The sequence below is a fragment of the Hemicordylus capensis genome, chromosome 6 (genome assembly GCF_027244095.1).
Source record: "Hemicordylus capensis ecotype Gifberg chromosome 6, rHemCap1.1.pri, whole genome shotgun sequence".
NCBI lineage: Eukaryota > Metazoa > Chordata > Lepidosauria > Squamata > Cordylidae > Hemicordylus > Hemicordylus capensis.
The window spans coordinates 167,700,963-167,723,831 of record NC_069662.1 but is presented as its reverse complement, the minus strand read 5'-3'; the positions used below and the strand labels follow the sequence as shown (position 1 = coordinate 167,723,831).

The following is a 22,869-nucleotide window of genomic DNA, read 5'->3' as shown; positions in this document are numbered from 1 at the left end:
CCATTGGCCTGCGCCCCAGCCAGTCAGCTGGGTTGCCGGGACGCACATTCTATGGCACACTCAGGAGAAATAAATATATAGATGTCTAGCCTAATTCTTCTTCATTGTAGTTTCAACCCATTGATACTAGTCCTGCCCTTGGGAGCAAAAGGAAAAAAATTCCACTCTTTCTTTCTGACAGCTCTTCAGCTATTTGACGATGACTGCCATCTCTCTCCCTTCGTCTTCTCTTATCCAGACCTCTCGCTATCTTTGTTGTCCTCTGGAATAGTTTCCATTCATCACTGTCTTCCTTAAAATGCAGGGCTCGGAACTGGCCACAGTATTCCAAGTGAGTTCTGACCAGTGCAGAAGATTGTGGAACAATTACTTCTCATGTTCTGGGCATTATGCTTTTGTTAATGTAGCCTATGATTGCATTTGCCTTTTTAGCCGCTGTGTCACACTGCTGTCTCATGCTCAACTTGTCCACTTGTCTTAAGGCTCAAAAGCTAGGTGGCAAATATTGGTATGTTTTGGGTTTGTAGTGACCAGAAACAACCCTTTCCTCCTCATAGTTTGTATCCCTCTTTCTGCATGCCTGTTCACCCTCATGGTGAATACCCTTTTTTGCTTCTGCCATCCCAGTCTCTGACACCTCACCCACCACCCACTTCGTTCTTCAGTAAAAAAACACAATTTGCGAACTAGGGAAACTAGATTAGGAAAACTTCTATAGCTTTTCCTTGATTGGAATACCATAATTTATTCCAATTGTATTTGCATTTTTGTTTATGCATTGAATTTTAAGTCAGGAAGTGGTTGCTGAAATCTATCTTGGGTAATAATATAGCTGCATTAATAGAGTTGTGCCGTCAAGTGGGTGTCGACTCCTGGCGACCCCAGAGTCATGTGGTTTTCTTGTTAGAATACAAGAGGGGTTTACCATTGCCATCTCCCTCACAGTAGGAGACGATGCCTTTCAGCACCTTCCTGTATCGCTACTGCCCAATATAGGAGTTTCCCATATTCTGGGAAACACATCAGTTGGGATTGGAACCAACGGCCTCCTGCTCTCTAGGCAGGTTGCTTCCACGCTGCACCATTAAGTGTCCGATTAACAGAGTAACACCCCCCACACCTTAATAGAAAGATCTAAGGCTGCTGTTTTGCACTTCTGCTCTATTGTGAGTAGTTTACTTCTGAGATTACTATGCTTTCACTCATACAAAATGTTGGTTGTAAATCAGATAGAAATTAGACTATTTAAACATTTATATCCTACTTTCAAAAATTCAAAGCAGCTAATATAATATAAATAACAATTCACACTAATAGCTAACTTTAAAAGGGCAGTGACAAAATATAACCTCAGCAAAAGAACAAAATTAAGTTGCCAGCAGAGAATTCAATATAAAAAAACATCTGCAAAAACTCAGCTAATCATCAGAGAACATTTAACCCAGTCAACCTTTGCCAAAAGCCATGTTAAGTCATTTCTCTCCTGATGGCTTCCTTTGAATGCCTTTTGCATAATATGCTCATCTGAACCGCAGATGCCTTGCCTCTTCAGTATAGTGTTCTTTTTTACATATAGCATGCTCCTTGCTCATTCTGAGGAATTGAGACCGTCTAAGCCTTTCATGCTAAATTGACTTGAAAAATAAGCCTTAAGGAGAAACTGGAGAAAATTACCAGTATTCCTCCCACCTCCACCCAGTTCAGCACGCCCATTGGCTTTGTGGGAGGATGTGTACTGGGAGGACAATGAAGCTGACCATAAGAGCAAAATAGTCACACGGGCCATCAGGAACAAGCATTCTCTGAGCTTCTGCTGTTGGTGCTATTCCAATTAAGGTATGCTGTATTTAATGGCAGAATTGGATAGGTAGTGGGAAAGCAATCTGTGGCATGGCTGCCCCGAGGGGCACATCTGGACAGGGCAGGAGGGTTTGTATGATTTTATGTTATAACCAAGTCAATCTGCACCTCCGCCTGCCTCTCTTATGCTGCCTTAGCTGCTCTTCTGCTCAGTAGATGAAAGGCAAAGCTCGCCCCAGGCATCACTGTCACATACTTTGGGGCTTCACTTGTGAGACACAGGCCAAAAAGGTTGGCCATCATTGAGTTCAGTGCTGTGTAGAATGTGAAGGTCATCTGGTCCCTTAAACTGAGCTCATATTCTAGGTGTGTGGAGAATTCAAGTATTATCAGTGAATATTAGAGTGGGGTGAAGGTGGTACAGAAGAAAATTAAGGGGGTCAAGTTAGGCTTTGTTCTTCAAACCCTTTGAACTGAATCAAGGCCTCTAGTTTAAGGTTACACAGCTACCACAATTTCTAACACTGTAGAAACCTGTAGTGTAAGATTCATTCATGATTTTTGTGTGACTTGGGGTTTTATTTCCCAAGTCCCTTACGGATATATATATATTCCTTTTCTCCCTGTGGAGAAGATTATTAGTAACTTTAGCCCTCAGCAGAATGTTTTGCTATTTGCGCAATTATTTTTTAGTTGTGATGCATCAGGGAGACACTAATGGCTCTGGAAAAAACGGGTTGTATTACACCTGCACCTCTTTGTGATCACTTCCTTGTTAAAGAGACTAATGACTATCTCTGAGGGCATGAAAGTGAAGGCTGGGAGGATTGGCTATTGTTGTGGCATGTACTTAAAAAAGAAACTGCTTTAATTTTGCCTTTTGAAACTAAGCTAAGAAGGCTCATCAAAGTGTACCTTATGTAAATTGGATAGGTTCAGCTGATGAGTCAGAGGGAAAAGTGTTTAAAAGGCAAGCTTGTGCCTACTAGATTTTTTAAATAACAAGATATAGATGTGTGTTGGTGTGCACACGCTTGTGTGCACATGCAGGGCTAGAAAATTATTTGAAATTCCTATTGGAGTTTATCACCCACGTTATCTGCAAAATCTCAAAGTGGGTAACACAGGTTGTCTCAGCCAAAACAGTTGCTCTCAAGACATTAGGAGATGAAAATATAGTTGCTAAAATATACCAAACACCCATACAAATACATTATTGAAATTACATTTCTAAAAGTAACCCATTTCATCTCTTCGCGTTAAATGTTTGTCCAAATGTACATACTGTCTTTAGAAGAAGGGGATTTAGAGCTGAGGAACAACTGTCAAAGATGCCTCTCTTTATGTCCTTGCTTATATTTTATATACAAATAATAGACTTGAAAGATGCTCTCAGTCCATCTTAAGAGTATTTTTTTACAAGCCAGCATATGTAGGGCCCAAGGCATGTAAGGCTTTAGAGTTATGCTTAGAAGGCTATGAGGAGCTAGGACTACTGGCTTAATATGCTTTCAGTGGCTCACATCCACTAGATCACTGTATAGATGCGGGAAGAAAGCATATACCACATATTTTGACCAAACCAGAGAAGTCAGACAGTTTGTAAATTGTAGTGTAAGAGTGCAAGTGGAGCCTATTCTAGCCCAAAGTGCTCTGAATCCTGTATGACTTTAATGTAGTATAGTGTAGTTCTGCATCCCACTTCCAGTTTGTGCTACCCTTCCTCTCTTCATCCAAACAGCAAAGTCTCTTCTTTTCTTTCTGTTTTGTTTGTTGATGCCATTTTATTGTTGGAATGTTTTGTTTGTTGTATCCACAGCAGTGATCTTGGATGCAGAAGAGCACTGTAAGAGTCAGTAATCCTGCATTTTATGTTTACCTAGTGACATGGCTCGCTGACCTTTTTGAACTCAAGAGACCTTTAAAAACCTGGCAGTGTGACTTGCCTAGGAAGCTGCCTTCTACTGAGTCAGACAATCCATTGGTCCATCTAACTCACACTGCCTGTACTGACTGGCAGCAGTTCTCCACCATTTCACACAGAGGTCTTTCCTAGCCCTACCTGGAGATTCCTGGGATTGAACTTGAGACCTTCTGCATGCAAAGCATGTGAAGCTCTTTCACTGAGCTACAGTGCCTTCCCTGTTTCCCTCAAGAAAACAATTTGAGACCAAAAAAGAGAACCATTTCATAGCCTATGTACAGATTTGCTTGGTTGTTTTTTGATTACAAGGCTTCCCCACAGATCAGAGATGTCACTTGTGGCAGTTTTCTGTCCACTTCTCTACAGTTTTCAGAATGCAAATGGGAAAAAGTTACCTTAGATGCAGATCTCTAGATCAGATTAGATACCTTTATTGCAATCATTGACCAGAACCAACAAGCAGATCTTTAGTTGTGGTTATGAGCATGCAAAATTCTGAGGTGTAGGGGGTGTGTGTAAGTAAAATATGTAATTTTTATTCCTTGTGGTTGTGACACTTGAAAATCTCACTCTGAAATGTCCTTCTGAAAAAAAGATTCCAGGAAATGGAACTTGCATGCTCTGTATATTCTATCTTCTACCACATGAGTTTTAATTCATCATTAATTTTACTACTACGAATATTTATATACAGCTCTTCAACCAAAGTTCTCAAAGTGGTTTACATAGAAAAATAAAGTAATACATACAGTAAATAAGATGGTCTCCTGTCCCAAATGGGTTCTCAATCTAAAAAGAAACATAAGGCAGATAACAGCAACAGCCACTGAAGGGATGCTATGCTGGGGCTGGATAGGGCCAGTTGCTCTCCTGCTGCTAAATATAAGAGAATCCCCATTTTAAAATAATCACCACTTTAAAAACTGACTCTCTTTGCTCAGTTAGCTATATCTACCTTTGTTGAAAGGCAATACTATTTACAGAACAAAATAAAAGTCAGTTAAAACACCTTAAAAACCAAAGACTAAGCATTAAATAAAACAGAAGATAGGTGAACCTCTCAGGCAAATGTGTTCCTGGGCCACTGCAGAAAAGGCCCTACTGCTTCTCAAGAGGATGGAGCCTCTAGTAGGGCCTCATTGGTTCATCTTGGGATGTGGATTGTATGTGCTGTGTTTTCTTACTACCTGCTTTAAGCTGTGTTACTCCCAACCTATTCACCCCCGGTGGTGGGGGGATTCTATAGAAACACATGACTGATTTAGAACATTGCACATCCAGTGTCTATAGGTTTATGCAAATCAACAATTTTATATTTCTCCTTCTATTGTAGAAATGTGCAGTGTAAGCTTTGTACAGCAGGGAATCTGTCTTTTGCTTGTGTTATTATACAAAACTGGCATGTATATTGATGGTACTATATAAATAATATTGATTTGCACCACTTACTGTTGTGCCATTTCCCTTTTGAGGTGTATTTCCTGGGCTTGTACTCTCTCTGTTTGTGTAGCAGCTTCAGCAGATACCTCTGGAAGCATCCATTGGATCAGGTTGTAAGAGGGCCCAGAACTGAATTAGCTTGAAGATAGTTGTGTTGTTGCAAGGGCCAAAATACTGCAGGAGCAAGAGAGGGAAGAGGTGGATTTTAAAGACAGGTGTGAAATATCAAGGTGGCATTGTGCAAATGTTTCCTAAACATCTGAGGAGAACAGATTGGTTTACTTGAAGGATCAGTTGTTCCTGGGGTGATCAGCTGTTTTTGAGGTACTTAATAATTGATGAACATGATTAGGTGACTGAGGATGTATGTTGCCTATAAATCAGGGGTGGGCAAACTTGTTCCTCCAGCTGTTATTGAACCACAACTCACATCATTTCCAGCCCCAATTTATCACAGGGTTTAGTTTTGGACTGCGGTACAACTGAGAAGTTTGTTTCCATGAGCCTATTCCAGTTCTTGCTGCCTGTCCTGTTCTCCTTCTTCATGGAAATTGGTGTTCCCATTCAATGCACCTTATAGTGCCAGAGCAGCTGCCCACCTCATGCTCTTACAGAGAGGAGCGCTGGTCTTGTGGTAGCAAGCATGACTTGTCCCCTTAGCTAAGCAGGGTCTGCCCTGGTTGCATATGAATGGGAGACCAGAAGTGTGAGCACTATCAGAGATTCCCCTCAGGGGATGGAGCCGCTCTGGGAAGAGCAGGTTCCAAGTTCCCTCTCTGGCAGCACCTCCAAGACAGGGCTGAGAGAGAGATTCCTGCCTGCAGCCTTGGAGAAGCTGCTGCCAGTCTGTGAAGACAATACTGAGCTAGAGAGACCAATGGTCTGACTTCAGTAAATGGGAGCTTCCTATATTCCCTCGTCTGCATTGCAACAAAGCAGAAAGCTGCCTTATTCAGAGTCACACCACTAGACCATCTAGCTCAGAATTGTTTACACTGACTGGCAATAGTTCTCCAAGGTTTCAGGCAGATGCTGGGGATTGAACCAGTGATCTTCTGCATGGAAGCAGATGTTCTGAACTCCACTGAACTACGGCCCCATCCCCTAAGATGAATGTCTTACACTCAAGTAGTCATTGAAATGACCCTGCTTAGCAAAGTGGACAATTCATGCTTGCTACCACCAAGCTGACTCTCCACCGTAACATCTGTTCAAAGGTTAGATGTGTGGAAAGGAACTACAAAAGTAACAGATAACCACCAGTGTATTGAACATATTAAGGTAATTGCTGCTGATTGGCCCCTCCAACAGACCTGAATTGAAAGTGTGGGCGATAGTTTTCGATCTGTCTATTGCAGATGCATGGGGAGGGGCCCTAACTCAGTGGCGGATCACATTCTTTGCAAACTTAAGGTCCCGGGCTAACTAGCATTTCCAGTTAAAAGGATTTTTAGTAGTAGGACTGGGAAAAACATCTCTGAAACTGGAGAACTGCTGCTAGTCAGAGTAGATTGTACTGGGCTAAATGGTTTCTTCTGAACTGGTACAGGTGGCCCTCATTATTCTCAGGGGGTCTATTCCCACCAATTTCCGCAGATAACAAAACTTGGAATAAAGAAACCTCTACCCTTTGAGGGTGGGGGGTTAGGTTCCTTGAGCTTATAAAATAGCAGGGAGGGGGAAGAAATAAGGGTAGAAAAGCATAGTACCTTGTTCTCCAGGGATGCCCCCCAAATCCTTTTATTTTTAAATTTAAAACCTTTTTTAAAACTAAAAGAGCCACAAAATGGCTCTGTGCTTCAAAATGGCTGCCGGAAATGACATCAGAAGTCATTTCCAGCCACCTGGGAATCATGAATAGGTGAAAAATGCCTATATTTTATGCCATGTATAAAGAAACTAGGTCTCTAAGACCCATCCGCTGATACATGAAACCACAGATAACGAGGGTCTCCTGTATGTGGCAGCATTATACATTTATATGTTTGAGGACAGGCACAGAAGCCATGTAACTGTCGTGCAAATTACTCCCAACTGCTATACAGAGAAGTTTCCTTGTTCCTTTCAAAAACGTGTATGAACTTTTTTGTGATGTAGGCCGTTGAAGCTCTTGTAGCTAAACTGACAAAGGAAGCGTTTCCTAGTGAGGACTGTTTAGAGTTGATGCTTTCTTTCAGCCAAAATAGTGTTGTAACTGCTTGATGTTAAGAGGTTATAATGAATGAAACTGAATCATGCTCCGTCTACAATTCTATATAAACAAACCTTTTTATTCAGCTAAAACCACAAGTAGTATCAAAATACTTCCTGGCTTCTGGGTTGGGTCTTTTGTTTCAAACGTGGAATTGCACATCCAAGAATGTAAACTTGAAGGCAGCACAGAGTGGAAATATTCCTTCTCAACAGCATTCTTCTTTCAAATGATGATGACAGGCAGATAATTGTACTACTGCTGAAATAAGTGTGTGTGTGTGTGTGTGTATATATATATATATATATATATATATATAAAGTTTTAGAAAGTAGGAGGAAAGGCTTCAGCAGAGATTGGTGCTTGTCATAGACACATGTTCTGACTTTGATTAAGCTGAGGGACATTAGTTTTTTGCACAGCAGCATATAAAGCGCAGGATCTGGTATGCCTTCTAGACTCTTGATTGAATGTTATATTTTAATGTTTGTCCTCTCCCTGGTGATTGTGGCCATTGACTTTAAAATATCCCATAAGCCAAATCTAGAAATAGTAAGTCGCCTTTATGTCCATGCATGCATACTCAAGATAAACTTGTATATGCCGAGAAATTTAGAGTAGTTTAACATGCCTGTGTCAGTCTTAATATTTCCAACTCATACATATGTTGCCAAACCAATTTGTTTCTCTAGAGTTGGAAGGGACCTTGGAAAACTTGTAGTCCATCCCCCTGCTTAGAGCAGGAAACTGATACAGCCTCCCTGATAGAGGGCCATCCGGCCTGTTTGAAAACCTTTAACAGAGCCCACCACTGTGGGAGGCAGACTGGTCCAGTGTTGAACTACTTTGACAGGAAATCCTTCCTCACGTCTAGCCTATATCTGCTTCCTTGTAATGAAGTGACCCAACTTATTTGCATTAAATGCAAATAGTGTTTACAGGATCATGAGAACTACTCTGGTAGCACAAACTAAAGAGCAGCAGCAGTCTTGACACCCCCCCCCCCCCGGGAAGCTCACCAGCAAGGCATGATAGAGCTAGCTAACTCCTGTCCCTCCCCCCCCTTTTATTCAGGGGTATATTTTTCTACTAACCCCTACTAACTAAGCAAAGAGGCACCTTTTCAAAGTGGTGATTCTCTTTATTGAGCAGGGGGAAAATAACTGGCCCTATCCACCTCCAGTGATTGTTGGTGGTGTCTAGCTTATGTTTCTTTTAGATTGTGAGCCCTTTGGGGACAGGGATCCATCTTATTTATTTGTTATTTCTCTGTGTAAACTGCCCTGAGCCATTTTTGGAAGGTCGGTATAGAAATCAATCAATCAATCAATCAAATAAATAAATAAATATTATCTTGTTCAAGTATAGCAGAGAGCAAACCAAAATGAGCAGGTCACTTCATGGAATTTGTTGGCCTTGAAATAACTTCAGAAATGCTATTTGAACTGTTAACAAGATAGAAAAATCTGGATGTCATATTTTGATTGTCCTATACAGCTTATCCTCCAGCTCCTACCTGAATTCACTGTACACTAGCCCAACTAGGAAGCTTTCCTGTCTCAGAACTGTACTATACCAGCCCAGTAAGTTAGTGGAAAGGGCTGTTGGTACTTCTTTCTCTGCTTCCTTCCTTACCCAAGTACAGCAATCAGAATGGATAGTACAGATTGGGCAACCTAGGCCTCCACAATTTACTTTGCCTAGCCTTCTTGACTTAAGAGGCTTTGGGTTTTGGATATTTTGACCAGGGTTGGAAGAGTTGAATGAGGAAAAGGTTTGAAGCATCTAAGGGAACAGAGGGCTTTGGCAGAGGTTGGTGCATCATCATAGTGGTGGAATGAAAAGGGCATGTAAAGGGCTCTTCTTTCCTCTTGCTTGGTGCAGATGTAATAAACCAGGGTTAATGTATAGCATGGCTTGCAAATTGTCTTCCCACCACTGTTTTCCTGATCATGATTTGTATCCTGTTCTAAATCACGATTTAGGTATTTGAATAACACCACATATCAGCATTTACATGCATGTTAAGTAGCTACTATGCATCAACTTGTGCAAATAGTGAGTTACCGGCTGTCCAATTAGTACAAGTCCTATCTTCCTTGCCTTTCAATATTGTCACATTTTCCTGTTCTTCGTGGGATAACCAGAGAGTTTTAATCTCAGAAAAATAAGGTCATTCTTTTGGGCCAGAAGTGCTGCATTACCAGCTGCATAATTGCTCGTAGTAATTTAGCATGCCATTTATTTCACTTAATCCCAAAAACTAGCAGTAATTTTATCTCTGGGCACATTAGCAAGTAATTATCCAAACATGATAAAACTTGAAAGTCATTTTGGATTCCCCCGCCTTAAACCCCCCACCCACCTTACCAACTAATAGCTACATCTATCAGCAACTGAGTGACAGCAATGATAATTTAAAAGCTGAATTTCATTATGAGAAGAGTTTATTGCTTGCAACTTTTAGTAATCTCTCATTTTAGTAATCTCTCATTTTATGATGCTGAATGGTGCTTGGGCTGCTTGACTGTCATGGAAAGGATGTTGCTTGCCTTTATGTGGAGTCTCTTTAATTTTTTTCTAATGTGGGCTGCCTTCATCATTACTTCCCAATGAAAACTGGTTTTAAAGGAACTTGGGTGTTCACGATAGGCAAGAAGATTGCAGTCCTCTCTCCCCCCACCCCACCCCCAACTGTGACATGATCAGATCTTTTCTTGCAACTATAATATCTTCATCTGCCATTTCATAATGAATTCCTACATAATTGGGAAATCACCAGCTAGAAGACTTTCTAAAATCCTGGGTATTTGAGCTGGCACGTCATTGCCAGTATAGGTAGAACACCGACTGGAATTACTGATAAGAAAATTCATATTTCAGATATACTATATAGTCATCTTGGAATATGCATAGATTCCTATATGGTGGCCCCATAAAATGGCACCCGTTTTGTTCTTGATTTTTGTATTGCAACCTTTCCATGTGCTATATGAGAATGTGTTTTATGTAGTGGTTCTTGAGGTTTGGGGTTCCATTTGTGACCATCAAAATACATTTGAAGTAAAATGGAAGCAACTTGTTTGTACTTACCCAATTATGTAATGTCTTACATTTTTATGAACTCAGTAAAATAGATATGCTATTCTAAATACAGTTTGCTTCAAACTGTCTAAAATAATCAGAAACAAAGTCCCAAGTAAATCATTTTGATTGCAAAAGAACCTTTTGTAAGTAAAGGCATTCAAAGTACCTGAAAAGAAGTCTCCAGCGTTAGGATATAATATGCATTAACATAGCAGTTTTTGTTTTTTAAAATATGTATAGATTGAAGACCGCGGTAGGATTGTATTTTCTATAACTTCCATGGTAACATGAGTTTGTATCCCAACCTCCCAAAGAATAGAGGCACAAATCAAATTCAACAATTGACTGTGCAGTTTGCACCCATTGCATTCCAATCAGGTCTGGCTGGCTGTGTTCCTTTTTGTTCTGAAGTCACCTTTACAAACTCATCTCAACAGCTTGTGGCATGCACCTTGTTTAAGTTTTGATCAATCTGTTCCATGACTGACCATTCAAATGCGATCTTCATTCATGAAGACAGGGGACACGTAGATTGCATTTATCTGCTTGCCTCTGAATATGGCTGCCTTGGTGGGCAATTGGCAGTGATGTTGCTTTAATGCTGCATTTGTGGGTGGCCAGCTCTGAAGTAGATGATTTTTTTTTTTGAATTTATTTATTTATTTGGTAAGACATCTCCTGTCTTGACTCATTTACATTGTTGGAGGTCACTTGTAGAACATCATAGATGGGTACCAAGCAGGGTTCTCTCTAACAGGTATCCCTAGATGTTGACTACAGCCCCCAGAATCCCCAGCTGCAGTGGCTTTTGCTTGGAGATTATGGGAGTTGTAGTCAACAGCATCTGGAATCCCTGTTAGAGGGAACACTGGTACCAAGCTGCTCTAGAATGGATAAGACATTAGTGCAATTAACTGTGTGGACCTGAAAGTGACCCAAATGCTATTGCAGCCTGATCAGTGTCTCTCCATGTCTTCTACTGAAATGGAGACAATATTGCAGCCTCCGAAGGTGTAAGATTCTACTAGAGCCTTGGATTTAGCTCTTGGTCTCTCTTTGGCAATAGCAGTGCTCTGTGTTTGCCCATTCCAAACATTTGTAGACTTCTTTCTGATATAAGGAAATGATAGTTTGTTGATAGAATGATTACATCAGCCTTAATTGATGGATTGCAGTACTCTTGAAAATGTTTCTACTATGTCCCTCAGTTGAAGAATTCTTCACCTATTTGCTTCATGACCATACAAGCAGCTCTTTCAGTGAGGATTCTGCATTTGTACTACCTGGTATGTAATCATCAACATAATTACTACCTGAACATGCATTATGCAATCTACCACAGAGGTACTGTGGCAAAGTAGCTCACTTCTGTTTCTGGAATTCATTAATGAAATCCTACCAGTTGTTCGAAGTTAACACATTCTGAAAGCACCTGCCTTCTGTTTCCAGCATTTCTTTGTTCCCTTGTATATGACCCTTAATACTCCCAGTGATTTAACTATCCTACAAACAATCAGTTCATCAAGGAGACACATTTACTATCTCTTCATATGTAAGGCTGGAAAGTCTGGAGAAATAGTCCTTTGGTAACAAGGACTGTCTTTTCTGAAAAATGTTGCTTGCTAGAGTACACAGACATGTGAATGGCATTGTGTTGATTGAGTTGTTACTGTCATGTGCTTTTGGTATCCTTTTTATGTGACTTCTCTGAACAAATAAACTTTTTGCCTACAAACTGTGGATTTGCACATAACAGTTTTCAACCTTGGTATGTATGAGATTGATAGGCCAAAATTATGTAATGTGTCCACAATTTTCCTTTTTTCTGCTGTATACCAAGTACACAGTAGAGGAGGTTTGCCACTAATCTGACTTGGTTGAATGATGATGCCATCATCTTCAGTACAAGATCCCTTAAGTATCTATCCACAACAGCAAGTGGTGCATGGGGGAGCAGATGTAATTTGACAATTGTTCTCAAATGACCCATTATAAATGCTGGCGTACTCAGTCATTGCCTGTCACCTTTTTTCTTTTGCAACTTGAGTCAGAGCTGGGTCATCTTCATTATAATCTTCTCTGCAAACTGGCCTTACTACTTCACCAAAACATTTGTCATCAATCAATAGGTGCGCTCCTCCTGAAACTTTCACAATTGACTGTGGAAAGTGAGAATTTTCACACAGTCTGCAGGTATGTACATGCTGTGGGCCTTCACAGTGGCTCTCCAGCAATTGTACTTTTGCACAGTAGTTGCTTTGTACAATTGACTCTGGTTCCCCATTTTGAATAGTGGGTGTGTTTCATCTCTTTTAATGCAGATCTGAAATGAAATATCTTCCTCCTGGATTTCTGCACCCACCTTGTTGCTGATCCTTCACAGATCTTTGTGAAATAGTGCAAAACTTGCATGGTGCATTTTTGTGTTTATGGGGGAATGAGACATTGCCAAATAACAAGTAAACACTTTTCTTTAAGTTTACGCCCTTATCCTTATTCAACTGTGCATACTTAAGCAGTTGGGGTAGAATTTGGATGGAGATGCACACTTGGATGTGCCGGATCAGAGCAGAAGTCCTGCGTCACTGGTAGGCCATGAAGCCACCAGTGCATTGTGGCCAGATAAGGAGCATCAGGCCAGTTGCCTGGACATGGGAATGCTCTCTATTATTGCCCGCTCCCTGCAATACATAGTGATGGCAGTGAAGGGCTTTGTTTTGCCCTTGGTGACAGTCGCAAATATTAAAGCTTGTTGGCTACATGGTGCCATTATGTTCACTACCTGATTTCTGACTGACTGAGATTTCTGACTGAGAATCATGCAGTGCAAAATAATTTTTTTTATTTAAATAAAAAATAAAAATGCCCAAACAGCAGCAATGACTATGAAAAGTGTGTAAAAACATGAAAATGTGTTAGACAAAAATACTTATGAAAAAAATTTTTGAGTGCAAGGAAATGATCCTAGTTCTCGTAATATTTTTCATATTGTTTAGTGTCTCTGCAAAAACTACCATTTGTATAGCTGAACTCTGTAGATCTTTCTCACTTGCCCTGGATTTGTAAAGCCTAACCAAACATTTTGCATGATATGTTACTAGTGCTGCCACTCACCAGAACTTAGCTTGAAAGAAGTTGACTGTTGTGTCGTTCAGTAATACAGTCTCAGACATTCTTGCTTACAACAGAAGTGAATCTTTTGAATGATGGATCATGAAATAAGCTGAACACTTGCAGAAAAACATGCTCCCCCTTCCCCTGTTGTTTGGATTTGACTGACTCACGATTGCTTGTCAGGCAACTACTGTTCACTAACAGAAAGAGGAGGGTGTTTACAGGTGAAACTCGGAAAATTAGAATATCGTGCAAAAGTCCAGTTATTTCAGTAATGCAAATTAAAAGGTGAAACTGATATATGAGACAGACACATTACATGCAAAGCGAGATAAGTCAAGCCTGATAAGTCAGCTCATGAAAACCCCAAATCCACAATCTCAGAAAATTAGAATATTACATGGAACCAAGAAGACAAGGATTGAAGAATATAACAATATTGGACCTCTGAAAAGTATAAGAATGCATATGTATTCAGTACTTGGTTTGGGCCCCTTTTGCAGCAATTACTGCCTCAAGGCGGCGTGGCATGGATGCTATCAGCCTGTGGCACTGATGAGGTATTATGGAAGACCAGGATGCTTCATTAGCGGCCTTCAGCAATTCTGCATTGTTTGGTCTCATGTCTCTCATCCTTCTCTTGGCAGTGCCCCATAGATTCTCTATGGGGTCAGGTCAGGCGAGTTTGCTGGCCAATCAAGCACAGTACACTGTATACTTTTCAGAGGTCCGATATTGTTCTGTTCTTCAATCCTTGTCATCTTGGTTCCATGTAATATTCTAATTTTCTGAGATTGTGGATTTGGGGTTTTCATGAGCTGTACGCCATGATCATCACAATTATAACAAATTAAGGCTTGACTTATCTCGCTTTGCATGTAATGCGTCTGTCTCATATATCAGTTTCACCTTTTAATTTGCATTACTGAAATTAATGGACTTTTGCACGATATTCTAATTTTCAGAGTTTCACCTGTACTTTTCTTTCATTTTCTAGCTGAGTAGTAATTCTGCAGTGCACACTTTTCTGTGCCATTTTAATTCTCTTTGGGGAAATTTATTTTATTACTTATTAGTTATTTAGTTATTTAAATTATATACCGCCTCACTCCAAAGGCTCTAGGCGGTTCACAAAAGTAAATACAATAAAAGCAAAATAAAACAACCATTAAAATAACAATTTAAAACAGTCACAGATTACTAAAAGCCAGGCTAAAAAGATGCTTCTTAAGGGCTCTTTTAAAGGTGGGTAAAGATGTTAAATCACGAACGGCTATAGGGAGTGCATTCCAGAGCCCAGGAGCGGCTTCAGAGAAGGCCTGTTCCCAAGTCGCTGCCAGGCGAGCTGGCAGCATCTGGAGACACACGTCTCTTGTGGTCCTTAATGTTCATTGGGGATCATGCAAATGAAGGTGCTCTCCCAGGTAACTCGCTCCTATGCCGCTTAGGGCTTTAAAGGTAATCACCAGCACTTTGTATTTTGCCTGGAAACCTATTGGTAGCCAATGCAATTGCTTTAAAACCAGCATAATATGGTCTCTCCGAGAAACCCTGGAGAGCAACCTAGCCACCACATTTTGGACCAACTGAAGTTTCCAAACCACATACACAGGCAGCCCCACGTAGAGCGCATTGCAGTAGTCAAGCCTAGAGGTTGCAAGAGAGTGCACCACAGTTCTGATATCGTTATCTTCAAGGAATGGATGCAGCTGTTGTATCAACCAAAATTTGTTTCCATTCCTCTCTGATCTTTGTAAAACTTGTAGATCAATATCTGTAAGTAGCACAACAGCATTGTCAAAGTCTCTTGAAATGGTTGGGTAAGGTAATACTGAATTATATGATGAATTAATGTAGTTTGCGGTGCAGCACCGATTACTCTATGTGTGCCTGTCCTCTCACAGAGTGGATTCACTTTAAAGTGTTTTGATGTCATCAATATTTCCTTCAAATTTTTCCAAAGTTGACCTGAGCTAGCACACCTGAAATGGAAAGACAAGTTATTCAAGTAAGAACTAATCTGCCTACATTCCTTTCACTCTCCCTACAACTGGATTAAATTTGGTCCAAATTGGTTAGACAGTTCACAAGTTAGCCCACTTATGCCTCAAACGTTCATGCGTCTGCCATTTTGAATTGGGATGGATAACATCATCACAAACTCTGTGTTTGAAGTGTCCCTACAACTGTACCAAATTTGGTCAAGATCTGTTCCCACTTGCACCTCAAATGTTCACATGTTTGCCATCTTGAATCAGGGTGGACATTATTACATACTTCACCCTTGAGTCATTCCTGTGTGTTCCTACACCTATAGCAAATTTGGTTCAAATTTTTTAGGTGGTTCACAAATTAGCCTACTTGCACCTTAAATATCCGCCATATTGAATTGGGGTGGGTGTCATCATCCCAAACTATGCTGATGAGATGTTCCTACAACTGTACCCAATTTGGTTCATATTGGTCCAGGCATTGCAAAGTTGATGGGGGACTCACGCACGCACACAGATGGAATGCCGGGTGATCTCATAAGTATGGAAAGTAGGCTAAAAACAACTAAACTATTGTTCTTAGAGGGCCACCAAGATCAAAATCTGAAATTGACTGTAATTCTGTAATTGCAATAATGCAAAACTGGCACTTGTTGATCAGTTTTTTCTCCTGAACTTTGAAGAATGGGGCCATAACTCAGTGGTAGAGCCTATGCTTTGCATGCAGAAGGTTCCAGGTTCAACCCTGGCATCTCCAGGTAAGGGTGGGGAAATGCTCACCTGAAACGCCAGATTGCTGCTTCCAGTCAGTGTAGCCAATACTAAGCTAGATTGACTTGTGGTCTGTCTCAGTATATCCCACTCTTCCTCCAAGGAGCCCAGATTGGTGTACTACATACTTAGGTTTCTCCTCACAACAACCCTGTGAAGTAGGTTAGGCTGAGAGAGAAGTGACTGGGCCAGTGTCACCCAGCAAGTATCATGGCTGAATGAGGATTTGAACTCTGGTCTCCCTGATCCTAGTCCAGCACTCTAACCACTACACCACGCTGGCTCTATATAAGTATAAGGCAGCTTCCTGTGTTTCTGTGCAACTTAATATGGAAGATTTGTGGCCTGGAGCAAATGTATATGTTGGAATCTGTGTCAGTCTATAGTTTCTGTTGTTGCATTCATGGAGTGTTCTTAAGTTGAGCTGGATAGACATATAAATAAGTGCTTTTCTGCCTCAGAGTGTTTATTTCTGGGTGCTCCATGTTCACTGATGCATGACGTAAAAACCTTTTGGCATGTGACATGTACTGTATTTGATTAATCAAACTTATATCCCGTCCTTCCATCATGGAACTCAAGGCAGCGTCCATGGGGTTCCTAGGTACTGACTCATCCAGGCACTGACCAGCTCTAAGCCTTCTGAGCCTCAGTAAGGTGCCTGTATCATGTCTTGCAAGCCATGCCTGATGGTATTCTAAGGATGCATTCAATCAAACCATGTTAGTCTTGTAAGTAGTTCAGGAGCAAATCTGTCACTCAGTGTAGTGGAAGATGACTGAAGTTCGGCAAATAGGAATTCAGCATTTCACTATCCATCTCTGACAAGGAAGGTTTCAAATGGAATAAATTAAAATATTGAAATGGGTAAGTGTATTTTATGTAGCACATCTGGATAGCTACCTTTCTTGTGACTATGGTCATTGTAGTACTGAGGGCAACAGAAGGTGTTTAAAGAATGCATGTCAACCTTGTCTTGAAAGTAAGAAAATAGTTGCCAAAACCTAAATGGAGACATTTTGTGTGTGTTGATATTCTGTAGTCCTACACCTAATTTTTCATGATTTTAAGCTTGGAAATGCAATTGCCACATCTCAGTTTATTAGTAAAAACAGAAGCTGAATCATCGAGTGGGGAGGAAAGATACTGACAATGTGATTTGCTTCAACAAGGTTTACCCTATAAATGTATGTTAAATGTGAAAATTCTGGAAAATAACTTATCTCCAAAATTACATACCTCTTCCTCCTTGGAGGTGGCTGGCATATGCTATCCTGTGGCTGAATTCCCATTTCTAAAATCCTGTTAAACTATAATGTGGAAGGGTTAAGTTGGTTATCCCTCTTTGAGGAAAAGGGGGTACTGTACTCCTGGGACCCTTCTGTGTTTCCTCTTAGTATTCATGCTTTCTCTCTCTGTTTTTTTGCATGCTTCCCTGGCTGGATTACAACAGAGAAGAAGAAAATGAGGTAGGTGCAACTAAATCTTTCACTTTCCATGTGTGTGTTTTGAATAAATAATTTTAGAGGATGTAGTAGAACGGTTTCTTTTCCTGTTGCTTTAGAGGAAATAGAAGACCAGCCTAAAAATCCCAAGTGTCAGGCATTTTAAGAGCGCCACTAGAAGTGTTGAGATTGTGTCCTGTCCTGGGGCCCCAGAACTTGCATTGGTGTGTTTTCTTCTTCCTCCTCTTTTTGACTTGAGAATGCAACAGGCCCTCCTGAACCAGAGAGATGGGTGAGGTGAGGAGCATCAGGCATGCAGCATCAGCCTGTGAATCACCCACCTGTGGCCACAGGGGGGCAGTTGTCCAGTGGGTCAGGTGATATTACTGGAGGCTCTAAAGGCTTCCATGTTAGGCTTCCTCACTGATTTAAGTATCTTGCAGACTATTCCTGCTGCTAGTTTAGATCTTCTGTTGCTTTGTTCTTTGTCTTTGGAGACTTTTTGCCTTTCTTGCCTCCCTTCAGTGCCTACCGCTTTTGCTGTATTTTGAGTAAAGCTCATTCTAGAAACCATGATTTCACCCACTTTTTTCTTTTGTTTTTAGGGCAAGTCTGAAAATGTTCAGAAACCCGGTTTTGTCAAAGGGCCGGTATTCAAAGGAGTCGCATCTAGCCGTTTCTTGCCCAAGGGCACCCGAACAAAAGTTAACCTTGAGGAACAAGGCAGACAGAAGGTGTCCTTCAGCTTCAGTCTAACCAAGAAAACTTTGCAGAACAGATTTCTGACCGCCCTTGGCGACAAGCAAAACGAGACTCAGAGTTCCCCAGTTGCACACTTTCAGACTGACCTTGCCTCTAAAATTAAACTGGATCTTGGAGATTCTTCTAGTGTTGGGGAGGAATTTTCACCACCAAAGCCTAAGGTGGAGTTAGGCAAGATCCATTTTAAGAAACACCTGTTGAATGTTACAACAAAGCCTCCTTCAGCCACTGCTGTGCTGCTGCCTCCACCACCACCACCACCACCAGCTGCTCTAGCACCAGTTGCTGCAGTAGAATCAGTGGAATTGCCATCATCACCGCCGCCACCACCCCCTCCTCCTCCACCACCTCTTCCACAGGTGCTACCAACGCCAACACCAGTACTAACCCCAGCAGCTTTGCCACAAGTTCCAATTGCGGTACCCAGTGCATCCATGCTTCTGTTGCCATCGCTCACAGAAACTGTTGTTCGAATGATAAAAGAACCCTCAATTAAAGTACTGCAAGAAACTTTAGAACTGAATGCTAAACAACATGCTGTGTTAGATGGCTCTGAAGGACACCTAGCTCAGGCCGTTTCTGAGGAAGCAATACTAGTCCCAACAAACAGAGATTCCCATATTGGGAAGGAGGAGGAAGTTTTAGATGTCTCTAAGTGTGCTTCTCTAAGTTCTAAGAAGCAAGGTTCCAAGAGGAAATTCTCTCCGTCTGATGGTGTGTTGCCAGGTTCTGAATCTGATGAAGATTCTGTGAGGACCTCTTCAAGTCAGAGATCCCATGAAATTAAAATCTCATCAAGCTTGGAGAAGGAAAAAGATGCACGAAGGAGCTCAGCTTCTCTCAGAAGTGAGGAGCAAGTGAAATCCTCATCACGATCTAGATCTGACAGAGATGAAAAATATTCTAGTTATTCCAGATCTGAAAGAGACTCAAGATATTCTTCCTCCCGTTCCAGATCTGACAGAGAAAGGAGGCGGAGCAGATCCCGCTCTCGTTCTAGATCAGAGAGAGGCTCTAGAACCAGTTCTTCCTATTCCAGATCTGAACGATCACATTACTATGACTCTGACCGGAGGTACCACAGGAGCTCTCCATACAGAGAAAAGACACGATATTCCCGCTCTTATATGGATTGTAGGACAAGAGACAGTTCTGATTCAGAAGAAGAGTATCGTAGGACATATTCCAGGTTGACAGACTCAAGGCGTACTTCCTCTCATTCTTCTTCTTACAGAGATTCAAGAACTTCTTCCTATTCAAAGTCTGAACGAGATGGCAGGATAGATTCCTCTCATACTGATTCGGAGAAAAAAGGAAAGCCTACAAAATCTGATAGAGAATCAAAAAGGACTTCAGAAAATGAAGTGTCAAAGAGGTGCTCTCCAGTCAGCGAACTGGGATATCGGAGGGGAGCATCCCATTCTAAAACAGGCAGCAGTATGAATTCTTCCTGTCACAAGTCCACCTCTTCAAAGACTTCTGCTCCAAAGTCAGATAAATTTAAAAGTTCTTTCTGTTGTACAGAATCTGAGGAAATCAGAGAGCAGTCTAATTGTATAGACTTGGAGGCGCCTTGTGTACAGAGCTGTGAAACGAAAACTGCTATTTCACAGAAGCCAGAAACAGAAAGGACTGTTTCTCCATTAAGTCCGTTAAGTGATTCACCTACTTTCAAAAAGCTAGATGAGTCGAGAGAGGCTTCTCCTATTTCCAAGTTAAATGAACTTGCAGGAATTGATAGCCATGACAGTATTAAGGAAGTGGAATCTTTAGTCAAGGTAAAACATGATCAATTAAGAACTTCTTCTCCAATAGAACTGAATATAAATGGGTCCCCAGAAGGTAGGACCAGTGATATGGCATTGTTGGGTAACTCCAAAGTGGAGGAAATTGCAATGTCTTCTGATGATAGTTTAGGTAAAACTGAGATAACGCCTCAAATCAGAAGTTCTAATTTGAATGAGTTGTCGTCTAATGGTTTTCAAAGTGTATATCTGTCTAAAGGACATGACTTGGATGAGTCTCCCATTTTTTTGACTGAATCCAACAGTTCCTTTAAAGAAAAATCAGAAGTTCCAGTTCCTTCTGAATATGAATTTGCACCTAGCTGTATTGTGAATTTAAATCATTCTAAAACATTAACAGAACCCTGTAATAAAACCAAAGATCCAGCCCCTTGCTATCTTTCGGATGATGCCACTATTTCTTTGTATTATTCAGAAGTTGAAATTGAAGCTGAGCCTTCAGATACAAAAGCTACTCAAGAATCTTTTACAGATGCTCATGTAGAGCCTCAAAGTAAAACATGGAAGTATGCTTTTGTAGAGGGTGAAGAGTCCTCAAAATCTGCTGATGAAAGTGAAAAATGTGTTTCTAGAAGTTTCAGCTTATTGGAGCCTAGCCCAGTCAGAGATTCTTCTGCTGAAGAATATTCTGTGGAAGTGAAAGACAATCAGTGTATTTCACAGCAGCAACACATTTCAGAAAATGTGTTCTCCCAGTTGGAAAAACCCTTTCAGGAAAAGAATGAAGAACTTCTGGAGTGTCCTGAAGTAGCGCTTGAACTAGATGCTCTGCATGTTGATTCTATTGTAGAAAAACCAAAATCACCCTTTAAAAATGAGCATTCTTATTATTTAAAGATACCTGTAGAAGAGCCAGAGAAAGAGGAACCAGATGAAGAGAAAGATTCAGTTGCCCTTGATGAAGGAACCATATCTGACTTGAAAGACTTCTCTCCTGAAGCTTCAGTGATAAAGGACAAAGGAAATGACTCCTTGGTAGAACCTGCATTTTCAGATGCTCTCTCTCCATCTTGTGATATTGTTGTGACTGTAGAAGAAACTGAAACACTCGCTGAAACATCCAGGTGTGACAGTAGTGTTAGTTCTCCTGAGCTCACTTCTATTCACAATGAAGATTATTCAGATACAGCTGAAAGTGTGAGTGAGCAGGCTAGTGATGAAAGTGATACAGAGTACTCTGATTCAGATGACAGCAGTGTTCCAAGGAACCGCCTTCAATCGGTTGTGGTGGTTCCAAAGAATTCTACAATAACTATGGAAGAGAACAGTTCTTCTCGGAACAGCCAAAGTAACAGACGCTACTTAGATCACTGGGATGATGGCAGGCCAGAGACCAGCAAGCTGTTCTATGAAGAAATGCCAGACGACGTGGAATCTAATAATGGTCTGCAAAATGAAAGCAAGTGTTTGCCTTTTAGAGATGTAGAGGGGAGCCTAGCAATGTCAACGGAGCTCAACAGAACAGAGGCTGAAGACTTTCAGCCTGATGGCTCTCAGCCTCAGAGCGATGGTGTTGACAGTACCAGTCAGTCAGAGCTAGCATCAGATTCTGTTAGCAAACCAAGTTCAGATGAAAGAACAATATTAAATGAACCACTGTCTATAGTTCGTTCAGTTGACAGACCACAAGAAGAACTGCACTACCAGACCTTTGAAATGACTGACCATGCATCTAGACAGCAGACCAATGTTTCTAAACCGGACAGTAGGCAGGGGAAGTCTGGTTTCAGTGATCTTTCTAACACTGGCAACTTCTGCAGAGAGGATGGCTATCATTCAGCAGAGGACCTGAATAGCTCAGGATGGGATTTTTCCCAGACAGAAAAGCCAAGTAGTACATACCAGCAGCCTGATAGCAGCTATGGCATTTTCCCAGGTTATATATACCCACCAGGTTCAGGGCCATATATTGGGTCCCATAATTACTGGCATGACAATGGCTATTGGGATCCAAGATTAAGTAACAGACCCTCCGAGATCAATTATGAGCGAATACAAGGACAGGTCCCTGATTCACTAACAGAAGACCATGAGGAGTATGAAGAAGTTGACCGTTGGGTTGATGAAAGCCAGCCCTTCTCTAGTAAGTTCCAGGCCCGTGACCCTAGGGAGAAGGGTTCAGTGCAAGCGCATGAAATAAGTAGTAACTCGTCTAAAGAGCCAGCAGTCGCAAGCGAGAGAAAAGAGCAGGTAAATAAGTCTTTGGATAAAAATGACATGAAAGAGCGAGGGCCGCTGAAGAAAAGGAGACAGGACTTGGAGAGTGACTCGGAGAGCGATGGGGACTCCCGGGAAAGGAAGAAGGTCAAAACGGAGGGTGAGCACTTGCCCATTGTGCCTCAGGACTCCTCATTGGTTCGCCCACTGTGCTTCATGGAGGACTTCAGGGACCCGCTGCGTTGGAAAGAGTTTGCCAAGCAAGGGAAAATGCCCTGCTACTTTGACCTTATTGAAGAAAATGTATATTTAACAGAAAGGCAAGTAACTTCAATTTTTAAAAATGCCTTCTTTGCGAACATGGGGACTGCATGCCTTAAAT

The 22,869-nt window shown here is 41.2% G+C and overlaps 1 protein-coding gene across 6 annotated transcripts in view; it reads left to right on the top strand.

The window, feature by feature from the left end:
• The window catches only part of SETD2 (SET domain containing 2, histone lysine methyltransferase), an 81,198-nt gene that overhangs the window by 7,122 nt on the left and 51,207 nt on the right, over nucleotides 1-22,869 (top strand). For all 6 annotated transcript variants that reach the window (XR_008309717.1, XM_053261099.1, XM_053261102.1 and 3 more), the window contains exons 3-4: nucleotides 17,772-17,787; nucleotides 18,369-22,807. Coding sequence is in view for 5 of the 6 variants with exons in the window: in XM_053261099.1 (XP_053117074.1) it covers nucleotides 17,772-17,787; nucleotides 18,369-22,807 (4,455 nt within the window). In the remaining variant the exon portion in view is untranslated. The remainder of the gene's footprint in view (nucleotides 1-17,771; nucleotides 17,788-18,368; nucleotides 22,808-22,869) is intronic.